Here is a 21,405-nt window from a genome sequence, read left to right as displayed (position 1 = left end):
GTAAAATACTGTATAAATAGTCTTTTTTATTACACAGTCCCCTCTTTCAAACTATAGCCGAAGCATCACTTCTAGCCTATGACAGACCATTGTCATGTCCAACAAGTTGTGAACTTCCAGTTGCTGGTAGACCTTCTTCCTGTACTCATCCATAAGTTCTTTCTTCTTCTTGGCCAAGTCATAGTCCTCCTTCTCGATTGCACAACGCTTCTCCACGTCATATCGAGCCAATCGCTCTCCAACCTGGAACAGCAAAGGACAAGGAAAGGTAAAGCAACCCGGCAAAAAGACAGCAATCCTACACTGCATGTTAAGACATATCATTTAGAGAGGAGTCTATGAGTCTCATGAGCTCATGAATGTCTTTGATTTATGTCAGCCAGTGCCTTTACTAAATTTAAAAAGTTATTGGATGTTTACAGCCTGACATAGTATAGGTACAATTGAGATACTGCTGACAAATTTAATGTACTCAAAAGTCTGAAAAGGTTCAGTATCAGTAATCATAAGAGGCCTATTGCCATCCTCACCTAAACTGTAAAAACTGTAACATCCATTGTAATTATCTATTTCTCTGCTATCTGCTGCCCTCTGCTATGGCTTGACTTCCAAGTAAAGGGACTTAAATCATCAAAATCTGTATAAACCATCAGCTAGTTTCTAATATGCCTGACCATCTGTATAATCTTGGATTTCCAGACTTTGAATGAATTGTTTTGATGTCACCATGTTTTAACAATTACTTAATGATTTACTAAGTGCCTATAATCCAGTGATTGGATGTTACAATTACCATGCTATTAAAAACCAATGACCAAAGTTACATTTAAATGGAAATAAACAGGATTTATATCTTAACTATATCTTGAGTTTTATAGACTTAAAACTTGTCATGGGCAGTTCTGCTTCCCAAGAGTGTGCCACATACTGAGTCACTGAGACTTACAAGATGGAAATTCATGAGCAGTGTCTAGCAAGTCAGACATGTAATTTCTGTATGAGGAAATTCCATTGAGCTGAATTAAGTTTCTAAGCAGATGGTAGCCAACAGCCTCAATTCCAATGTCTTCTGAGTCTTTTATTTGATGTAGGGTTAATCTAAGCAACTTACAAGTGAGAAACAACATTCAAGCCCCAGTACAATGAGACAAAATGACAAATCTCAAAGTACTAAAAATATTAAAAGGACAACCGGAATAAGTACATACGTGCAAAGTAAGTGTGTATTAGGCATGTTAGGGGTGTTTTGTTTAAATTTTTGCTCTTGTTCTAATAATTTCTATCAATGATTTCAAGCTAAACATCAATTTCTTTCTTATTTCTGAACATAATGCTATAAGTTCCTACGGTAAGAATTCGATTTGTGCAAAAAGAAATACATGAAGCACACAAACACTTTTCAGTCTTTTTTTTTTTTTTTTTTGTCATGTACTACCTGACATTGCGTCTGACATCCTACCCAGGTGTGATGACAGGAGATTTGCAGCATGACTGCCTTGGCAGCTGCTTCGTCCCCAATGTTAACATGCAATGCTAACAAAGTGCTAGTATTTGCATGTCTTTGTGTCGTCTGGTTACAGAAAGGGCTGCGGCTGGGTGTTGGGAAAAACACTACCCAGGTTCCCCAACTGCAGCTGTTGAGCTTGTTAAGAATTCATGGTCTGCATGGTAACGCTGTACACAAAGAAAGGCTAGTAACAGGAATCTGAACAATGTTTAACTGCTACTGTTACAAAAAGGAGTGAAATTACACAAGATATCAGTAAAATCCCTCAAGATGAAAATGTGTGTGGGGAAAAAAATATCATGAGTAGCAATGGCAATGGATGGAGGATGACACCTGAGTTTTAATATGTCATGTTTTTGCTCCTATGACATTATAAGACAACTGTTATATTCTCTGAGTAGATCATTTGAAAGTGTGTTGTAGTAACAGTAAAAAAATCTTAGTACATGTAAAAATTTTATTAAAAGCTAGAATAAAAAAGCATAGCTGAAATGAGTACAGAATAAAGAATACCAATTCTAGCAATAAAAAGGCTAGTCTTTTACTGTGAATTTCTGCAGAAATATATCTTTATCAAGAGAAAAAATGTGACGTAGCATTTATATGGCTGAATATTTCAGTAGCTGTGCATTAACATCCTGTCCGTCAGCCTCCTAACACTTACCTTCTGCAGGTCTGCGATGGCCTGCTTCATGTTCTTAGCCTGGTCAAAGTTCTCCTGTCGGACCATATTCTGCTTCTTCTGATCCAGGAGACGGATGATGTGGGCAACTTCAGGGTCCTGGTACATATCAAAAGCCAAGTCATCCAAGGGAGAGATGGACTCGCACTTGCTGGATGTAAAACCAGATACATAGAAAGTAAATATTTAAATAAAAATAGGGATACAACAAATGTAAAAAAAATAGTACATCATCATCCCTAAATAATTCTCAAAGCTCAAAATGGTATCCTCAAATAGTTTTTATCCATGACCTAAAGATAATCAGTTTCCTGTGAGAGGACAAAATACGTAAATTTAAGAAGAATATTTGGATTAAAGTTGGGTTTTTGTTGTTTGTTTGTTTTGTTTTTTTTACCTTAAAACAAGAAAAAGTCAAATGGATGCAAAATAAACAAAGTTGGGGATTTCTATCAATTTATAGCAACTAGCTTTAGCTGTATAATTTGACCAAAGTAGGAAAAAGACCTTACTAAATCACCATCAGCCCTCCTCCTATGCTCCAACACACACACACACACACACACCTTCCTCTCCTTTCCAAATGGACCCTGAGATGAAACATCCCATGGGGGCTGATATATTTTAAAAAAAATATATTTCGAAATGTGTTTTTTCTTTGGACAGGCCGCCACCTGCATTGTCTTCAAATGTATGTGACCTTGAAAACCTTATTGGTTGGTTTCCAGACTAAATGGCTTTGTTGAACAGTGTTATTGTCGCAAAACAAAGAAACCAGGGTTCAATGGCCTAGCCTCACCCCATGAAAGTCGTGTCCAAGGCGGCGTCCTGCTGGGTACTGCTGAGGTAGTGTTCGATCAGCTGTTCTCTGCTTGGCTGGGGGTAAACAGATGGACAAATTACACACACGTGTATCTGTAAACTCTTGCAATACTTTGCGATTGAAAGACATGTTATTTTTTCTGCTCTTCATTTACTTGAACCCTCCTATTTTTTTTATCTCATGAAGATAATATTAAAATCAGACATCAGGTAACTGAGTCTGGCATTACCGGTTGGAGAGGATTCGAAAGAGGCTAATACAAAGCTAATACAAGGAAATGTGGGATGGGGTTTACCATAATATGGGTAAACCAACTCTTTAAAGCAGCATATAATTAATCTTTCTCTCTGTATTCACACAACAGCATCTCTCTACAGAACAAACATTACTTCCATCCACTGAGCAGATATAGGAGAACAAGATCTAGCTGTTCCTCCAGGCAAGATCATTGCTCTGATGGAGGTGCTCAGAGTCGGATTAGTGGAGCAACAATGCCCAGCCTGTTCACTGGAATCTGTGCGACTGTGTGCCCATGTCTTTCCATGTCTTTCTCTGTGTGTGTTTGCATGTGTGTGTGTGTGTTTTAAGGTGCTCTCTCTCCTCCAGGAGTCGTCCATCTGCAGGACTATCTGATTACACTGACTAACTGAAGGCCTCCTGTTTGATTACATAGTGCCCTCCTGTCGTGTCTCATTACAACATGCCTGACACATGCATATATGAAATTAAATTTAATCAAATGAACAAAACACTTAAATAATCCTAAAAACATATTATTAATTGTTTATTTGACTACTCCTGTAGTCAGTTATCAACCAATTACTAATTGAGTAGTAATTAAATAATCAAGTAATCAGATGAGAATTATTCAATTCCTCGATTGATCTTGTAACCATTATTACTATATGAGAAGTATGTGGGGCATTGGGATTTGTTGCAATCCGAGTTATTTGACATAAACAAACATACAAGCAAATTACTCAGATAACACGTGTGGAAATATGCTTGCTTACGTAATCTATTTGCATCATGTAATCCAGAGTCATGTGTATATGACGTCATGGAGAAGAATGTTTAATCAAGTCACTGGGTAGGAAACACTTCTGTGTCATTAAAAAGAAATAATGGTTATACCAAAAAAGAAAATATAAACATAACACAGAACGTAAGCCCACCGAGTGATAGTAATAACTGCCTATGTGAAACACAGTGGAAATACATGTGTGTTGTGTGGAAAACAAAGCATCAAAACTGATATTTAGCATTGGGGTTTGTTGCAATCGAGTTATTCGACATAAACAAATATACAAGCACATTACTCAGGTTGGGGTGGACAGGTTTGTACTGGAAAAAAATTTCACCTGTTGCATTGACAATCTAGTTTTCATTCATTCATTCATTAATTAATTCATTCATTCATTCACTAACACATGTGGAAATATACATGCTTACGTAATCTATTTGCATCGTATAATCCAAAATATCCACACTATTTATTTACACAATGCATCCACAAGAAATGTTTCCAAAAATCTTGCAAATGAGTTTAATCAAGAGCATGGGTATTCTGGATTTCATCAGTCCCCTTCATTATTGTAAAAATGTATTCTAACAAAAATATGTAGATATACTGTACACCTTTGCAACAAGTATTAAAAGAGGATTTTAAAAAAAATACACAAAAAACAGAGAAATTTGAAACCTATTACATTATATTGTGATGGATAAAAAAACAATATACATTTTTTGTGTAAATATTATTATGCTACCTACATGCCATTTAACAAGAAAAATAAAAGTGTACAGTCTGAACAGATGTAAATGGAAACATCAATTAAGCCTATTTGGAGACTGATGAGAGAGCAAAGTTAGCACAACATCGCCACCCTCAGATGAGCACAGGTAAGTTCAACTTTGGGTAATATGTAAAAGAGTTTTCACTTACTAATGTGTTAAACACGTTCCCTTCCAAAGAATCTCCCAGAACATTAATGGCAACCAGAGAAACCTGAAATCATAAACACACTGATGATTAACATGTAGAAACAGAACTCTGAGAAATCATAAAAAACAGAATTATTGCATGTGTGGGGCTTGTGCTGGAGGTCTACTTTGTTCATCAATCTCATGAAAAGAAAAGCAAAGTCCAAGAAAAATATAAAAATAAACCAATCAGACATACACAGTAAACAGACAAAAAGAAAATAACAAACAGCATAAGCTATAGATATTTCAACGTCTGCAACCAGCAAATTTTATAAAGTTAATTGTTTAAATTAAAATAATTATCTTACTTATTATTTCTGTACTTTATGTAAAAAATGTAAGCTTCAGAATTTGACAGTACAATTGGAATAATATTATTAATTCTCACATATTTCCACAAATAAAAAAAAACAAATAAAAAACACTAATCAGCGCTCCTTTCTTCATGCATAGAATTTTTTATTATTTTTTTTTTTTTACTTTTAAGGGGATTAATTATGTTAAATACTCATGTATGACTGACACTTTTTAAGAATAGGCCGGCATCTGGAGGTAGCAACTGCAGGGGCAAAAGTTAAGAACAATAATCACAATAATACTTTGTTGTTATTTTTAAGAAATTTAACACAATTAGTCTCAGTGATGATAAAAATACTTTTAAACAAACTAAAATCCTTAATCCCAATATAGAGCTGTACCACATTATGCAGAACGAAGCATAAAGGCAATTAAAATTCACAGCATAACAATCATTAAACAGAATTGTACCTGATTGTAGTGATTGTAACGGTTGACATGGTTCCTGTGGAGGGTTATTCTCAGATACGTTCCAATGGCATCTACATGGACCGACTTCAGTTCCCGAGCTTTGAAACATGTCTTCTCATTATCTGACAATGACACATACCTGTGGTGAAAGTGCAGAGTTTTAAAAGGAATATAACTTATAGATTTCACACACATTTTTAAACTCACTCTTCAATGGACAATTCAATATTATGCCTATAAACAGGGCATGAACTATTAACTTCAAACCGCACTGGATTACAAAACCTTCTCTTGTGGAAACAAATGTCAGATTATTGAGACCTCTTAAGTACAAATAAAAGCCATCTGAAAATAGATTGCAGTATTTCGCTATTATTATGATTAGTCGCAATAATTAATAAAAAAAAATACAACAATTTATTAATAATACTCATGAAAATTAAAGACTGCTAGTTTGTGTCTGGAGCTAAGCTCGAAGTAGCTTTAGTTTTAGTTGCTCTGCTAGGGTTCTTTATATTGGCTTTTTTCAACAGAGTGATGGTGTGAAAAAGCTATTGGCTGAAAAATTTGGGGGGGTTTTCCCACTACACCTCATTTTAGGCCTTACAGATAAAACAGCAAGCTGAGTACCAGCTTCAGTCCAGGTGAATAACTACCATGTTCATCAGATGTTAGTGTAAGCATGTCTGAGGTTGTGATGTTACTCGCTGTGTCCGGTTGTTCACCCTACTCCCTAACCCCTCATGCACTATATAGCACACTACATAGTGACTCATTCTCTTGGCGATTCGGACATGAAACTGCCTATTTTTTCCTCGCCGCAAACCACATCACTACCAGCCGTCACCACAGCAACCACAACTCGTGTCAAAATGTCATTCCAAATCCAATCCAAAGGTGTGTGTTAATATTTTTATTTTTTTCCTTATGTTGTATTTTATCCTTTGTTGCATATCTATACAATAAAAAATGTTTTTTCGCCTCTTTGCTTCTGCCTGCAATGCATTGTAGTCTATATTGACCCGTCTAGTGACCATCAATGTTCACTACTTTCCAAGATGCACTGTGGGTAATTTTAAGTGCCCAACTTTTTTCTCTCTGGACATTCGGACACCCCTACAAAATGGTGTGACCCCTATGTAGGGCACTATGTAGAAGGTAGGGTGCACATTCAGACACAGCCACTGTCTTCAAGCAGGACTACTGAGCTTTGGCAGATTTTCCTACTGTGGTGTAGGAATGTCACAATTATTTAATTTTATAATTAATCACAGTACTAAATGCTACAATTAATTAATCGTAAAGATCCCTCAGTATAGTCACTTTATATAAAATATTTTGTATGAATTACATCAGCACGGAACAAAAACAAAGCTCCACCACTTCCGCATGTTTCCGCATTTTGGTTATGTGAGGGCTGCAGAAGAGTTTTTCCCTCTAAACAAACAGCTTATGACATCCTTGTCTGATTTTCTTTTATTTATTTTGTTTTTTGGGTTAAAGAAAAAAATGACAAAGGCATCATTGCGGAGAACGCCTCACCAGCCTGTAAAGCATAATATATAAAAAAATCGCAGAGAAAGGAGGAAATACATCCAATATGTTTCACCGACTGGATTACCTGCAGCTTTTTATGCTAAGGTAAAGGTAAATGCACAGTAGTTTGGATAAATGACACTAACATTTAGCCAACGTAACACTGAAGTGAAAAGTTATTGTGTCATTTACTATTTTGTAATTATGTAGGACTTGGTTTTATTGCACAATGTGACGCGTTCAGCAGTGTTTACTGAACGTTACGTTATACAGATTAGAAAAAAAAACAAAAATAACCTTTGTGACAGACACTTCGACCTGGCATGAAGTCATAGTCAGTCCGTAGAAGAAACTGTATTTAATTCCAGATATACCTTCTTATTTATTTTCACTTTTGTAGTATTATTTATGTCCCAAATTAATTCACTATAATTAGCAGCTACTACAGCATATTACTTAACTTCGCTGCTCTGATCACTGGAATACTTAAAAATTATATTTGTTTATGCTTCTCTACATTATACATATATATATATATATATATATATATATATATATATATATATATATATATATATATATATATATATATATAAAACCTTAAGTGCAAACATTCTTATAATATAAAAAAGGGTGAAAACCAAGCCTGACCAAGTTTACGGTCTCACCCAAGTCTCCGAAGACGACCAGGAAACTCTGGAGGGCTGGTTTCAGGGAGGCTGTCTCCAATATGGAATTCAACCTTAGCAGGTATCAGGTACTGATGAGCCAACAGCTGCAGTTTCCTTATCCTACTTCTCTCCACCATTTGAAGAGTGATGTGCTGAGGATAGGAGCAGAGCCTGTAAAATATTTTATTTACATAAACATGAGTTATTTAAAGGGGAAGACACCAATTAAAGAGTAATGTCAGAAAATTGATTAGGAAAAGGGAAAATTGGAAATAAGATTTTGAGATTATGATATTCAATCTTACATTGTCTTGTAAGTACAAGTTGATAACAGTTAGTGTTGGTAATGTTTGTCTGCCTCTCTTCTACACTGTGCTTTCAAATAGCTAAAGAATTAAACAGTATGTCTGGATGGAGAAGAAATTACCCATGTTTGCTATAATAAATCTGCCAGAAATTATCTGTAATTATCTGTAAAGTAAAGTTCCATTGTAAAATACCTGCTGGATCTCCAGCCATTGACAGTGGGGCCATGGATCATGAGCTCCTTGGCACCGAAGTTGTCTTCATGACTTGAAGAGCTGACCACATTAAATCTTATCTTCCTGGGCATTCCTCTGATTGACACTAATAAATAAATAAAAAGAAAAACTTTATTTATCACTAACTAATACCTGAAAATTCAGATTCCTTTATTAGTCCCACGGCGGGGAGATTCACAGTATAACAGCAGCAAGACACACAGTGGAAAATAAATAGTAGGAAATGCAAGACATAGAATAAGATTTAAAAAAAAAAAGAAAATAAGATATTTAGCATAAAAATCTAAAACAACAAAAAAAAAAAAGTAGTAGAGTATTTAAAACTGTGATGATGAGTGTATGACACTGAGTGTGACACCACAATTTAAATGCTTCCATCACATGCCTGAACTGTCCAAATTGTGTTTAAGATCATCTGCATCTGGGACTTCTGTGCTACTAGTTACTGACAGTGTGTCTAATTCATACCACGACATTACAACCTCTTTATGCCTGAGTGCCAAAGCTATTTTAAAAACAAGTTGCATTTAATGTCAGGTAAGGTTTTTGGTGCAGTATTCATTCATTTATGTGTTTAAATTAAAGGATAACTTAACTTTCTAAGCTTGGAAGTTATATTTGTTTTTCAGAAAGTTTTCCTGAATGGATGTGTGTGTGTGACAAACATTAGAGCTCTAATTTCTCTTTTTAAAAAGCAGAAGTAAACATGTATGAGTGACTTCTATCACAATATTTTTTCTTTATTTTAATTTTTTACAAACTTGTTCTTTTTCAATTAATTCTAATATTTAGTTTTGTTTACATTGCAAAAATGTGATAATGTCATACAGAAGCGAGGTAAATGATGAGGGACAGTTTAAAATGAAATACTGTCCACTACATAAGTGACTTACATAAAATCACCCCACACTAAATCTGAGCAAATGCCTGTCTGCGTACCAACTTGTCTGCAAATACACAACAACGCAAACATCTTTTGGTAGGTTGAAAATTTTGCGGCTATTGAAATTATGTAAGTTAATGTTAGCTAAAAGTTCAAGCCTGTACCAGTTGAATGAGGCTTAAAGGTTCGCTAAAACGTTAACTTTAGAAGTTGCACCTAGAAAACAGATAAATGTCGATTTTATGCGAAATATTGGTAAGCACTTCTCTTTAACGACATGACATAAACTGGATATTACATACACCGCCCTTTTGACAGACCCCAGGACCCTTTTTGCTGACTTGAGCGTATTTACAACGAGCAGGGGGCATTAGCAAACCGTTAATAACTACTAAATAAGCCAGCATAGCTAACCCACGTAGTCTAACAGTCCCTCAAATGCAAAGGGAATTTGGCAAACTAGAAGTCTACAAATGTAATCATAGCTACTATTTTGTTTGTAGTTTACGTTTTATTGCACGTTTTACACAGATATATTACCTGAAACATTAACGTGTTGTTGACACCTCGTAGTCCCATCTCATCTCCATAACCACCACTGACAACAACCCCTGTACACATGCGCAGTTGTAACATCATGGTCGAGCTCAAATGAATTGTGGTATATGTAGTTTTTTATTTGTCTCTCGCTCTTTCTTTCTCTTTCTCTATTTTATTATTATATTATTATTAGTCTTTTTTTGTATTTACATCTATTTTGTGTCACAGAAACAAGTCAGTATACATTTCCATACGATAATGAAACTGTAAATTCCTAAGGCCATTTTATGACTTCTTCCTGGTCCGTGCGCGTACCGCAGAAGGAAGTTTGATCATGTCGTCAAAATAAAAACATGACACGCAGACACATTAACAATTAATATATCTGTGACTTTAAATTAACGTGCACTTCTCTTAAAGTACATTGACTTCTATTTAGACCTTTGGTCACAAATATTGGCCAAGGGATTGTATTATTTTTCTACCAAAAACATATATGTCAAATGATTATTCACTTAGTTTGAAATTTTTTTGCGGAAAAAGTGTAGTTGATTAGCTGCGCTAGCTTAATCAGTTTTCTGTGCAGCAACAGCAGCAGCATGGGTGACATGGATAAATGGCCAGAAATTGAAAAAGCAGCGACAGAGAAGAGGCGTGAACTTGTTTTACAGGGCACTGTTGTTGACAAGAGAATCTCCTCAAACGGGGGGCTCACCTCGGCCATCTATGCCCTGCAGTTGCTGAATTATCTGGAAGTTAGCCAGTGCCCGAGTTTGACAGCGATCCACGAGGACATCCAAAATCTGACCAACCTCCAAAGCCTCATCCTCTGTCGAAACAAGCTTACCTTTTTCCCGAATACCATCGGCAGCCTCAAGTCACTAAAGGTCTTAGACCTTTCAGTCAACAATCTCAAAGCTCTACCAGAGGAAATCACTCAGTTAAGAGAGTTGAACTCTCTTAATGTAAGCTGTAACAGCTTGGAGGTCCTACCGGATGGGCTAAGCCAGTGCACCAAGCTCTGCACCATCAACGTCTCCAAGAACCGCATCACTGGTTTCCCTCCTGATCTGTACTCTGAGCGGTTGGATCTCCTCAGCACCGTGGTGGCCTCTGATAACCTAATCGAAGAGCTAAGTGGAGAGATTTGCAAGCTGTCAGCTCTAAAGGTGAGCAAAACTTCATCTCAGATATATTGCTTTGTTTTCTATAAACCTACATTCATTACCCCGATAAACTGACTCATCCACTAATTTAGTTTTAGTCAAATACATTTCTAAAATGCATTGCAGCACTGAATTGTTTCAACTAAAACTATTTAGCAGCAGACCTCCACCCAATAGGTATGAATGCACTCTCACTTTAATTTTGCAACTGTTGTACATTTTAAAAGTGCTTTTACAGTGTGAAAATCAGATAATATGTTCTACTCATCCCCGTCTTCAAAGGTGCTGGACATCTCCAATAACAAGCTGAGTGAGATACCCTCAGATTTGAGCTACTGCCCCAAGTTAAAGGAGATCAACTTTAAAGGCAACAAGCTGACTGACAAACGTCTGGAGAAGATGGTCAACGGTTGTCAGACCAAGTCCATCCTAGATTACCTCAGAGGAAAAGGCAGAGGAAGACAGGGGGAGGATGGCGGTGATGCTGATGGAGGGCGCAATGCTGAGAAGAAGAAAAGGCAGCAGCAGAGGAAGAAGAAAGACAAGGTGGCAGAGGAGCAGGAAGATGTGGAGGAACTGAATAAGATGGTGGTGAGGGTCCTCCACATTTCAGATGCACCTACAGCCCTCACAGTCAAAGTGAGTGCAGAAGTGAAAGATGTTCGACCGTACCTGGTGTGCTGCATGGTCAAAGGCATGAACCTAAAGTCTGGGAATGCTCTCAAACGCTTCTTGATGGCTCAGGTAAACTCAAAACATCCCCAGTGATGTTAATGACATGTCCTTCATCATATAACAAAGAATAGTCTGAAACTAAAACGTGTGTTTTTCCAGACGAAGCTCCATGATGATTTATGTGGTAAAAGGACCATTGCAACCATTGCAACTCATGATGTGCAACTTCTCAAAGGTCCTCTGGTATATGACGTCAAGCCACCTACCCAGCTGAAGGTGTGTTTCTGCAGAATGATTAAATTTAGATCAGCTAAACTCTCATTACAAGTCCTGCATTATTTTCTCCTGCTGTGGTGTATGTTCAACCTTTCATGTCTTTCAGATTGTGCCACTGGGTCGGAGGGAGATGACGGCCGTCGAGCTAATAAGGCTGCTTCATTTAGAGGCTGATGAGCTGAGGAAGCAGAAGAAGAGGCAGAATGTCACAGGCCTCCACAAGTTAGTACAACCTGGGAAAAAAGTGGCCAACCCTGGCAGAAGCTGAAACTTAAACTGATATAAAATGATCTTTAAAGCTGTAAAAGACACAAGAGACACTAAATTACAGCTGTGTTCAAGACAATTCTTAACTGACTTTCTGCTTTTGTTTGAACACATGAGGGCAGCATGAGTCAGATCTCTGACAGATGAACTACGGTGTGGTATCACTGTATGTTTCAGCTCTAAAGAACTCCATGACTTTCTACTATTTTAGTTAGTAAAGGCCCTGCAGGAATATGAAGACAAAGCAACTAAAGTTCACTGTCACAGACACCAGATGAAACATGCAAATCAAAATGTTATAGCGAAAAGTTTGTTTTTAGCTGACAGCCATGACAAAGAAACAAATCTTTACTTTTTTTTTAACCCGTTAAGGCCCGATGCATGAGAAAATGGTAAGAAAAGTCCATTTTTTTAAATATAAGGTCTTTATTTGGCCCTTTAACAAAATGTAACAAAAAATTAACAAATTTTTCGAGGGGATATCTACTATTTATTACCATGTGATATATTAAAAATATTATATGGTCTTCTGCTTCTTGGTATCTATTAGGCGACAAAAGACAAGTATCAGATTGTGTTCAACAGGATTTTGAGCAAAGTTTATACCATAAATTGAAGGAAAATGCCTCAGAAAATGTATGTGACAAATATGTCACGTCGGGCTCTTATGGGTTAAGCGTCTAAACGAAGCACATTTAGAAAAGACTATCATGCTTCATTTCTATGACTCAGTTGGTCTGTTTTTTCTTTACAGATACCTGCAGCTTCTGCAAGGAAAATCACTCTATCCCTGCCTTGTTGACGCAGAGGGACATGTGATCTCATTCCCACCAATCACCAACAGTGAGAAAACCAAGGTGCATGCATGAATTTTCCTCCTGCTTCCTATAATTGCGTTCTGATGTATATTAGGGATTATCATAATCTTTTGGATATAATACACATGTATCATAATAGCACGTGTTTATGAGAAGTGCAGTCGTACTTTCTCATGTTTCTCATGCAATTCAATTTGTGTTTACTCTTAGATTGTCTTGTGGCATCAGTTTAGTGTCTTTTCATCACATAAGAAAAACAAGAGCATCTTCTTTCCTGTATAGATCAAGAAGACAACCACAGAGTTGTTTTTAGAGGTGACGAGTGCTACCAGCCTGCAGACCTGCAAAGATATAATGGACGCTCTTATTGTGGTAATCTTATTCTCTTTTGCCTCTTATATAATGTTTTTCCTCTTTTGCTCAATATTTTTTGTTGTTTACTGCATGTTGGACCAAATAAGGCTGCACTTTTGAGTGTCAGCAGGTATTGTGGAACCAAAACATCAAATATGTGGTAATATTTTGTCCTGAGGGAGGCAGTAGAGGAGCATTCATGATCAGATTAATCTTGCTGATCACACACTTCAGCTACTAATTTAAGGGTGATGCGTCTCATTGCTGATGAAGAAAAAGTATCAGCAGGAGTTTTCTAAATCCGTACAACATTATTTCTTGACAACTTTGTTGTCTATAGCATGTTAACACTGGAGAAGTGATTATATGAATAAAAAAAGTCAATCTTTTTTAAGCATTTTGTCATTGTTATTTATTTCCCACAATTATATTCACCAGAAAATACAGTTTTTTTTAGATTGAACACTTCAGAGAAAACAGAATCAATTCAGGAGTAAGTTGATTAATTTCTAAAGCCAGTTAAGAGTCTGTTTCTATGCTGCAGTTTTATTCTTTTACATACACATGCACTGAACTTGTGATTTCTGTTTCCTTATAGAAAATGGCTGAGTTGAACAAGTTCACAGCTGAACATCAGGAGGAGGCGGTCTCAGACGGGGAGGATGATGGTGCACCGGAGCCAGCCCCCAGCAGCGAAATCTCCAGCCAACTGATCATCCAACAGGTCCGAACCACCGACCAAGACGGGAACCTGAAAGTTGTCTACCCATCGAAGACAGACCTCTCCAAAGAAATCGGCAATTTGACCGTCATTTGGTAGTCGTGTTTTGGATAATATTTACATCCATTTCCATGCAACATTAAGGCATTTTGATAGACTAATCGTCTGGAGATTAGGTTTTATTAAAAGACTTTCTTGTAGTTCAGATACCATCATCCAGTGGCTTAATTGTAAGGAAATTTAAAGCGTGGTTTACCAAATGTGCACATTTTTGTTTACTGTTTAGCTTTTTTCCATCACATGTCAGCTAAAGCTTTAAGAAATAGTTGAGGAACTTCCTGGGAGGATGCTAGGCATAAAACACTTTGCAGATATCTTTTGTCCTACAGCTCTGCAATTTCCCTTTAAACATGCACCAATAATACCTAAGTAGGGTTTAATAAACTTTACTTGTGATTAAATGAGTTGTTTGTTGGCCAACTTGATTTTTTCTTTGGAAAGCTGATGTTGCTCCAGCTGTTCATGACCGCATTATGACCTGTATGCATGAGGCTTAACCAAACTGGACTTTCAAGGTCTGTCAAAAACACAAAGAGCCACTATTGGGTAAGACTAAAATGTATGACTCTTACATAAGAAAATAGATTGTGAAACTCTGCAGACAAAAAGGACATTCTATCCATAACAGTAAAACTTCAGAAAACATGCTGTGAGCCTAAATATAACCACATTTGTAAAGTAGTGTATTGTTCTGTATCTGTAATGAGATCCTAGTATATTTTTTTGTGTTTCATTTAGTGGAGTGCTTCCTGAAACTCTCCTGGAGCAAGTCAGTGATCTGCAAAAGAACAAAACATTTTCAGTTTAAAGAAACATTTTTAAATTAATTTTAATTCTAACATTTCATAAACATACTCGCTTTTCCATGCCAGACACATTTCCACATTGCTAGATTAATGCAGATGTATCAGAGCTAAGAGGCACTTTAAGTTACTTACATGCACAAACGTGAGCCACCTCCAGGTACTTGAATGTGCCAACACAGGGATCTCCAAACACTGAGTTGCTAGCTGTGATGGTACAGCGGTTTTTTCCATTGCACCTATGATGCAGAGTGATAGAGGATTAAAAAAAACAGGCTTCCTTCCTGCATAGGACCTACACTACCAGCCAAAAGCTTGAACACACTTTCCCATTAGATTTAATGGTTAAGTTTAAGTGGATCTGTATCTTGAATTTGGACTTTGATGTTCATTCAACACGATGAAAGCCTCCCCCCTTTTTGACTCATTTGTATTTTTCCTTTGCGGCTGAAGGAACCCTGCAAGCTTCTTTGCTCTGCATCAGTAGGAAAAAGTGGCTTGCTTACATGTCAGCAACTTTTGTTGTGGGGTTACTGCAGTAAATATTTTGAATCTGAGAGGCAGGACGGTTGTTAATGCAGGTGGTCTGGTCAGTGCGTCCATAGTTGGCACCGTAGACAAATATAGTCTGGCCTTTATCTGTTCCAGAGAAGAAAAAGTAGCATAGTCACAAGAATGAAAAGCAGAGAGACATTATGCTGATGTCTATCACACCGATCTACCCTAAATACAAAAAGAAAAAATATTATTCTCACCACAGTACAAATCTATAGAAGAGTGCTCACACGAAATGATGTGATCTGTGAAAATAAAGAATACAAATAACAGTAGACATCTCACAATAAGGCTGAAGTGCAGCTTTACTTGACTATTAAGTTTCATGCAAACATGTGACTAACTTGCTGGTAAGCAGGTGTAGTTGGTGTCCACATACTTGAAGGTACCAACGCAGGGATCAGAGGTATGAAAAAGACTTGTATTGATCTCACACACCTTCATCCCATTGCACCTGGTTGGAATGACGGTGAGAGGATATAAGTGCAAAAAACTAATAATAATGATAAACATCAGCATGCAGCAGTTTAATGAAATTCTTAGTGAAACCTCATAATAAATCTAACAAACAAAACACAAAGTAAGGAAAAGTGGTGCATCTCAATTTCTACTTTCTTTCATAGTTTAGTTTTGTTCAGTTATTGTAAAATGTAGCCTCTAATATTGTCTATTACTGGTCTAAAATAAAAAGTAAATAAAATTTAACTTATTAATAATATTGAGAAAAGAGGTTAACTGATATGTTGATCCAGTGTATAAACTTGTGCAGTCCATCTTTGCTGCTCTGCATTTTTCCAATGTCTGATTTTAAGATATGGTGAATACCGTGCTGAGTAGCTTTTAACAGTACTACATCTGAGATTGCATTTTTCTCCATACCATTAAAACACTGCCCAATAAGAAGACTCACTCCCAGCAGTGTGCATGAATTTTGTTACTATAAAAGTAATGTGTACCTTTTCTTGAGGGCATTCACTGTGCCTTTTTGAGAGCAGCTAGTATTGCTAAGTTGCTGCGGAGGCCTGCCCTGACTGCAGGTCTCACGGTTTGTACGTCCATACAGAGCTGACTGCACATCAATCACTCCATTATCTGTAACACACAAAGAGAAAAATGAAGGAACAAGAGGGAAAATAACATTACCTGTCATGATCTGTGGGTTTTGTTTTAGGTTTTTAGTCTTCGTGTCATGTACCCAAATGTGTCAGTTCTCATTAAACCTTGTTCCTGCCCCCGTCTGCCCTTCATAAGCCTGCATTTGTGTCCTCACCTCATCCACGCCACGCTTCTTTGACATTAACAACTTAGAGGTGTGTTTCTCAAATAGGGGTACACGTACCCCTTAGGGTACTTGGAGACACTACAGGGGGAACGGGGGGAACAAAAGGGAATAACTTGATATGTCTTATATATCTCTTACTTAATAAATCTGACTTCAGATTGTCTTATGAAGTGTTTCAGTACAGGTGGTCAGAATTACTACACAGATGTGGAAATGTTCGGGTATGTACATCTAAAATAACTTGTAGAGCTTGAACAGTTATTTTGATCTTAACATAAAATACTGTATTTTTCAGTTCCACAAGCATGATCAATTATTTTGTGATTTTATATATTTGTTGTAATTTGTAAATTGTAATGAACATGTAAATGTGTAAATATACAAAATGTATTGCATAAGTAAAAAATATGTTAAAATTTATTAGCTTTTTTTTTTAGCTAATTTATTTTACAAACTTGCATTTATTCATAATATATATATATAAATATATATATGAAAAAATTGTCAGTGTTTAAGACCCAAAATTTCTCACTGCTTTTACAAATTAATTGAAACAATACTAAATATACCATATAGCGTGGCACACAGATAAGAACATTTTAGTCTTACCACAGCTCAAACGATGGATACTGTCGTTGTTATCACAGCTTATGACTCTCTCTGTGGAAGCAACTGAAATGAGAAAAACAGCAGTATAGGCTGAGGTCTGTTTGTGCCATATGTAATAAATAAATAAATCAAACTTTCTTTTTCTCTCTCAGTTACCTGATGCCATGAGCAAACATGTTGCTGTAAGCACTAGAAAAGAGAAAAGTCTTTGTTAAATTGTATTTTTAACAAAAGTCAAAAATACTGTTATACTAGTTTTAAACATTTATTCTAATATGAAGAGAATTTTAGTATTCTGTAATAAATGCTCTAATTACTAAGTGATTCAGACAAAATACAGTGGAAGTAACACAAAGGCTTTTAACTTGTCATAGCAGTAAAAAAACATTGATGTAGTAAAGTTGAAGGCTTCAAATACTAACAGGTTGTGAGTAATACCAATTTCTACATAAATAAAAGTTTTTATTCTAAGTACCAATCATTTGTGTACTCACACAGTCCACTGCTGAGTCTGAAGTGTAGCATGGTCTCAGAAGATCCACTCCTGTGAAGGCAAGACTGATGGTGATAGAGAAAGGGGCACTTCTATTTATACTGTTATTTTTTGTCTTCATGTTATTTCTTTTCCTCCTCTCACTGATGAAAGTGACTCATTTACTGTAAGTGTCTATTAAGTCATATTTTTCCTTCCTATTTCCTTGAAGGGGCTTCCTGTTTGTGATGAATGTAGATCAGTTGAACTTGTTCCCGTCCATACCAAATGTTTACTTGGTTTGGTTCTGTTTTTATTACCTGTGTGTTTCTTCTGATTGGGAACAGTACAAGCATGAAAGAAAGGTAATAAGACAATGTGCTAGAAAACAAATTTTAAAAACCTTAATTATTTCATTTACTGCCAACTCTAGAAGTGTCTTTGCTCTAAAGTTAGTTTTTACAAATTCATGCAGTTTAAAATTCTACATATTTCCTGCTATAAGGTCTAATGTCAAAGTTTCATTTAAAATGCTGCAGTTTCCTGGAACTTAAACGCATCCTTTGTTGTTTTTTTTACTCTGGACTTCCTGGAAGATCTAAAACTGTCAGAAGTTTAATTAGAGAGCAAATAATACTAATAGGACAAGACCCATGATGCTCTCTGCCACATTTAATTAGATTGTTATTGAAGAATTTTTAAACAAAATATTAAAATAGTCACACACATACATGCTATCAGTTTTTATTTATCATTCAATACATTTATTGTGATTTTTATATGTTTACACAGATTCATCTTGGCTGACCTCAGGATCTGCAAAAGAAATAAAAGATAAAATTCAGCTGGGTATTTAACGGTCAAAACAAATGCTCTGAGACTACTTGCACTGACACGTATAAGCCATCTCTAGGTACTTATAAGTGCCGTAGCAGGGATCTCCAAACACAGAGTTGCTTGCTTTAATGATACAGCTGTTTTTCCCATTGCAGCTATGGAGACAGATGAGTAAATACACATGTGAGTGGCCTTAGAAGAATATCACATCTAGATGTTTGTTATTATAGAGACACTGTTATCACAATACCTCAACTGTATCATGATTTTATGGGCTTTAATCTGAGTTATAAGTTGACAAAGAGTGAGAAACTGTACCTGTCTGCTACTTTGTTTGTGGGGCTTGAGCAAGCAGTGTTTTGGATCTGAGAGGCAGGTCGATCATACACACATGTGGCTTTGTCTCGGCGTCCATAATCAGCCCCATAGACAAAGATAACCTGCCCTTCATCTAACAAAGAAAAAGGGAAGAGTGACAGACGTATCTATAGGTCGATATATGTTTAATTTAACTGACATACAAAGTGAAAATGGGGTCTTACCACAGTGCAGGTGTGCAAAAGAGTGTTCACATGTCACACGGTGAACTGTAGAAATATGAAACACATTAAACATGCATTATTAACCTCACACCTAGCTGCGGATTTTTTCTTATTTTTTTATTTAAAAAAATAGGACTGAACACAGATCATATATATTGAATATATTTTGGCATTACTAACACATACAAGACAGTATGCCAGTATTGTTTAAGTGTCCAGTGTTTTTGCTTATACTTAATGTAGACTGACATGCTGGGAGGCAGGTGAAAGTGGTATGTAGGTATTTTGCAGTGCCAATGCAGGGATCAGATTCTTTGAAGACCTCTGCGCTCAGTTCACACACCTTTTTTCCATCACATCTGCAAGAAAAGAAAAAACCAAACAAACAAAAGAAAACAAAAGAAAAGGAGGATGAAGACTCATGCAATCAGACCAAGACTGCAATGTAATACATTAAATAAATGCTGTGCCTTAACATGTGTACCTTTTCTTCACAACATCAGTAGCGCTCACCAGAGAGCAGCCTGTGTCAGAAATCTCATCTGGACGTTTTCCCTCAACACAGGTCACATTGTCCATACGTCCATAAAATGATGTCGCAACTCTGATAACGCTATCTGAATCTGTTACAGCGCAAAGTGTGTGTGTATTAAAGCACTTACATTAAACCAACTTCATAGTTCTACTGCATTAAATGTTAACACTGCACTAGAAGCCATACCACAGCTCAGGCGAAGTACAGTGTCTGGGCTACAGGTGGTAACTTTCTCTTCAATGAAACCTGGTGGGGTAAGACAGCCATGGAAGTATGCATTTAAACAAAGACATGATAATTGTATTTATGTTCATATCCCTCAACACAAATATTTACCTGCTCTTACAAGCAGACAGGTTACTGCCAGCACTAGAAAAATTAAAAGGATGGTCAGACAGACTTCAAAAAACAAAAACAGAACATGGATTTTAAATATCTGACTTCACTTCGTTAGTTATATCTTTTGCTCTCACGTGGATAATAACACAAAGTTTCCTGCATTTAAACCAAACTGTTGTTTTATTGATAGTAATAATACTCACAGAGTGTGGTGCTGAAGAAAAACATGTTTTTGCAGGAACTGGTTGTTGGTTTCCAGAGAGACTGATGATGGGAACAGAAACTATCAGTATTTATTCTTTTGGATCTAGGGCAGCTTTTGTCAGTTGTGCAATACAAACAAGAACCTTACTCCCATAGCTGTGGTTCAGCTGAAAAACACTATCATCCCATGAGGGATCCCATGAGGGATCTCTGGGTACAGAGACTGAGCAGTTTTGAAGTTTAAACATATATATATATATGCACACTTACGTAAACACACACACATGTACACGCATATATATATATATATATATATATATATATATATATATATATATAAAATGTATTTTTTTTAAGCACACACATATTTGCGTGTGTGTAAAGATGAGTATTACTTAGGGGTGTACTCACTTTTGTGAGATACTGTACATATATATATATACATTTATTTATTTTTAAAGCACACACACATATTTGCGTGTGTGTAAAGATAAGTGTATGAAATGGTGGTGGTGGTTGCGTGTGTGTGTGGTTGGGGGAGGGGGGGGGGGGGGTCAATGCACAATGCTGTGGGTAGACTTCTATTTAAAGACAACCAATTTGATGAAATTCATTCGATTAAACTTTGTACTTTAATTTAATGGCTTAATAGTTCTAAATCATAAATGTCTTAAAGAATCTCTCTTATGTTGCCTCATCAAGAAAATTAATCTTGGTGTTTGCATGTGACTTCTCTGAAGCTGGGTAAATTTATTGCCTTCACTTTTCATGCATTATCAGCAACTGACACAATCAGCTTTATATACAATTGTACTGGAAGCTGTTACACAGTAACAGAGGTCAGTGGTGTTATCATAGGTAAGGCAAGTTTACTTGTAATGGTAAAGAACGGGTCCATCCATATGCTGTGACCAAATCATATGTTTACATAGTAGTTTGAATCCATAGGTAT

The 21,405-nt window shown here is 36.4% G+C and overlaps 3 protein-coding genes across 4 annotated transcripts in view; 1 reads left to right on the top strand and 2 right to left on the bottom strand.

Moving 5' to 3' along the window:
* The window catches only part of cep104 (centrosomal protein 104), a 35,534-nt gene extending 25,512 nt beyond the window's left edge, over window positions 1–10,022 (bottom strand). The window contains exons 1-8 of one of the 2 annotated variants that reach the window (XM_042003963.1): window positions 9,939–10,022; window positions 8,474–8,600; window positions 7,971–8,144; window positions 5,767–5,905; window positions 4,958–5,020; window positions 2,989–3,065; window positions 2,172–2,340; window positions 88–243 (exon numbers count right to left, since the gene is read on the bottom strand). In XM_042003963.1, the coding sequence (XP_041859897.1) occupies window positions 88–243; window positions 2,172–2,340; window positions 2,989–3,065; window positions 4,958–5,020; window positions 5,767–5,905; window positions 7,971–8,144; window positions 8,474–8,586 (891 nt within the window). In that variant the 5' untranslated portion in view covers window positions 8,587–8,600; window positions 9,939–10,022. Of the gene's footprint in view, window positions 1–87; window positions 244–2,171; window positions 2,341–2,988; window positions 3,066–4,957; window positions 5,021–5,766; window positions 5,906–7,970; window positions 8,145–8,473; window positions 8,601–9,938 lie in introns of those variants that run through there. The other variant, XM_042003964.1, reaches the window with a different exon arrangement.
* Window positions 10,023–10,496: 474 nt separating this feature from the next.
* On the top strand, window positions 10,497–14,679 carry lrrc47 (leucine rich repeat containing 47). Its single transcript, XM_042003779.1, has 7 exons — window positions 10,497–11,107; window positions 11,387–11,848; window positions 11,939–12,055; window positions 12,162–12,277; window positions 13,077–13,179; window positions 13,423–13,512; window positions 14,093–14,679. Exons 1-7 carry the CDS (start codon window positions 10,538–10,540, stop codon window positions 14,312–14,314), a joined length of 1,680 nt encoding a protein of 559 aa, XP_041859713.1. The 5' UTR covers window positions 10,497–10,537; the 3' UTR covers window positions 14,315–14,679.
* Window positions 14,680–15,016: 337 nt separating this feature from the next.
* LOC121652113 lies at window positions 15,017–20,545 on the bottom strand. Its single transcript, XM_042004696.1, has 19 exons — window positions 20,453–20,545; window positions 20,247–20,309; window positions 20,097–20,156; window positions 19,860–19,998; window positions 19,625–19,734; window positions 19,376–19,420; window positions 19,152–19,284; window positions 18,885–18,988; window positions 18,785–18,812; window positions 18,317–18,329; window positions 18,019–18,109; window positions 17,681–17,713; window positions 17,525–17,587; window positions 16,590–16,725; window positions 15,978–16,087; window positions 15,834–15,878; window positions 15,585–15,717; window positions 15,214–15,317; window positions 15,017–15,053 (listed from the first exon to the last, which is right to left on the bottom strand). The coding sequence occupies exons 1-19, from the start codon at window positions 20,475–20,477 to the stop codon at window positions 15,046–15,048; spliced, it is 1,443 nt and encodes a 480-aa protein (XP_041860630.1). The 5' UTR covers window positions 20,478–20,545; the 3' UTR covers window positions 15,017–15,045.
* Between the last annotated feature and the right edge of the window lie 860 nt (window positions 20,546–21,405).

Source organism: Melanotaenia boesemani, chromosome 13 (genome assembly GCF_017639745.1).
Source record: "Melanotaenia boesemani isolate fMelBoe1 chromosome 13, fMelBoe1.pri, whole genome shotgun sequence".
NCBI classification, from domain to species: Eukaryota; Metazoa; Chordata; class Actinopteri; order Atheriniformes; family Melanotaeniidae; genus Melanotaenia; species Melanotaenia boesemani.
Note: the sequence above shows the minus strand (reverse complement) of the source record. Positions and strands in the feature narration are given on the sequence as shown.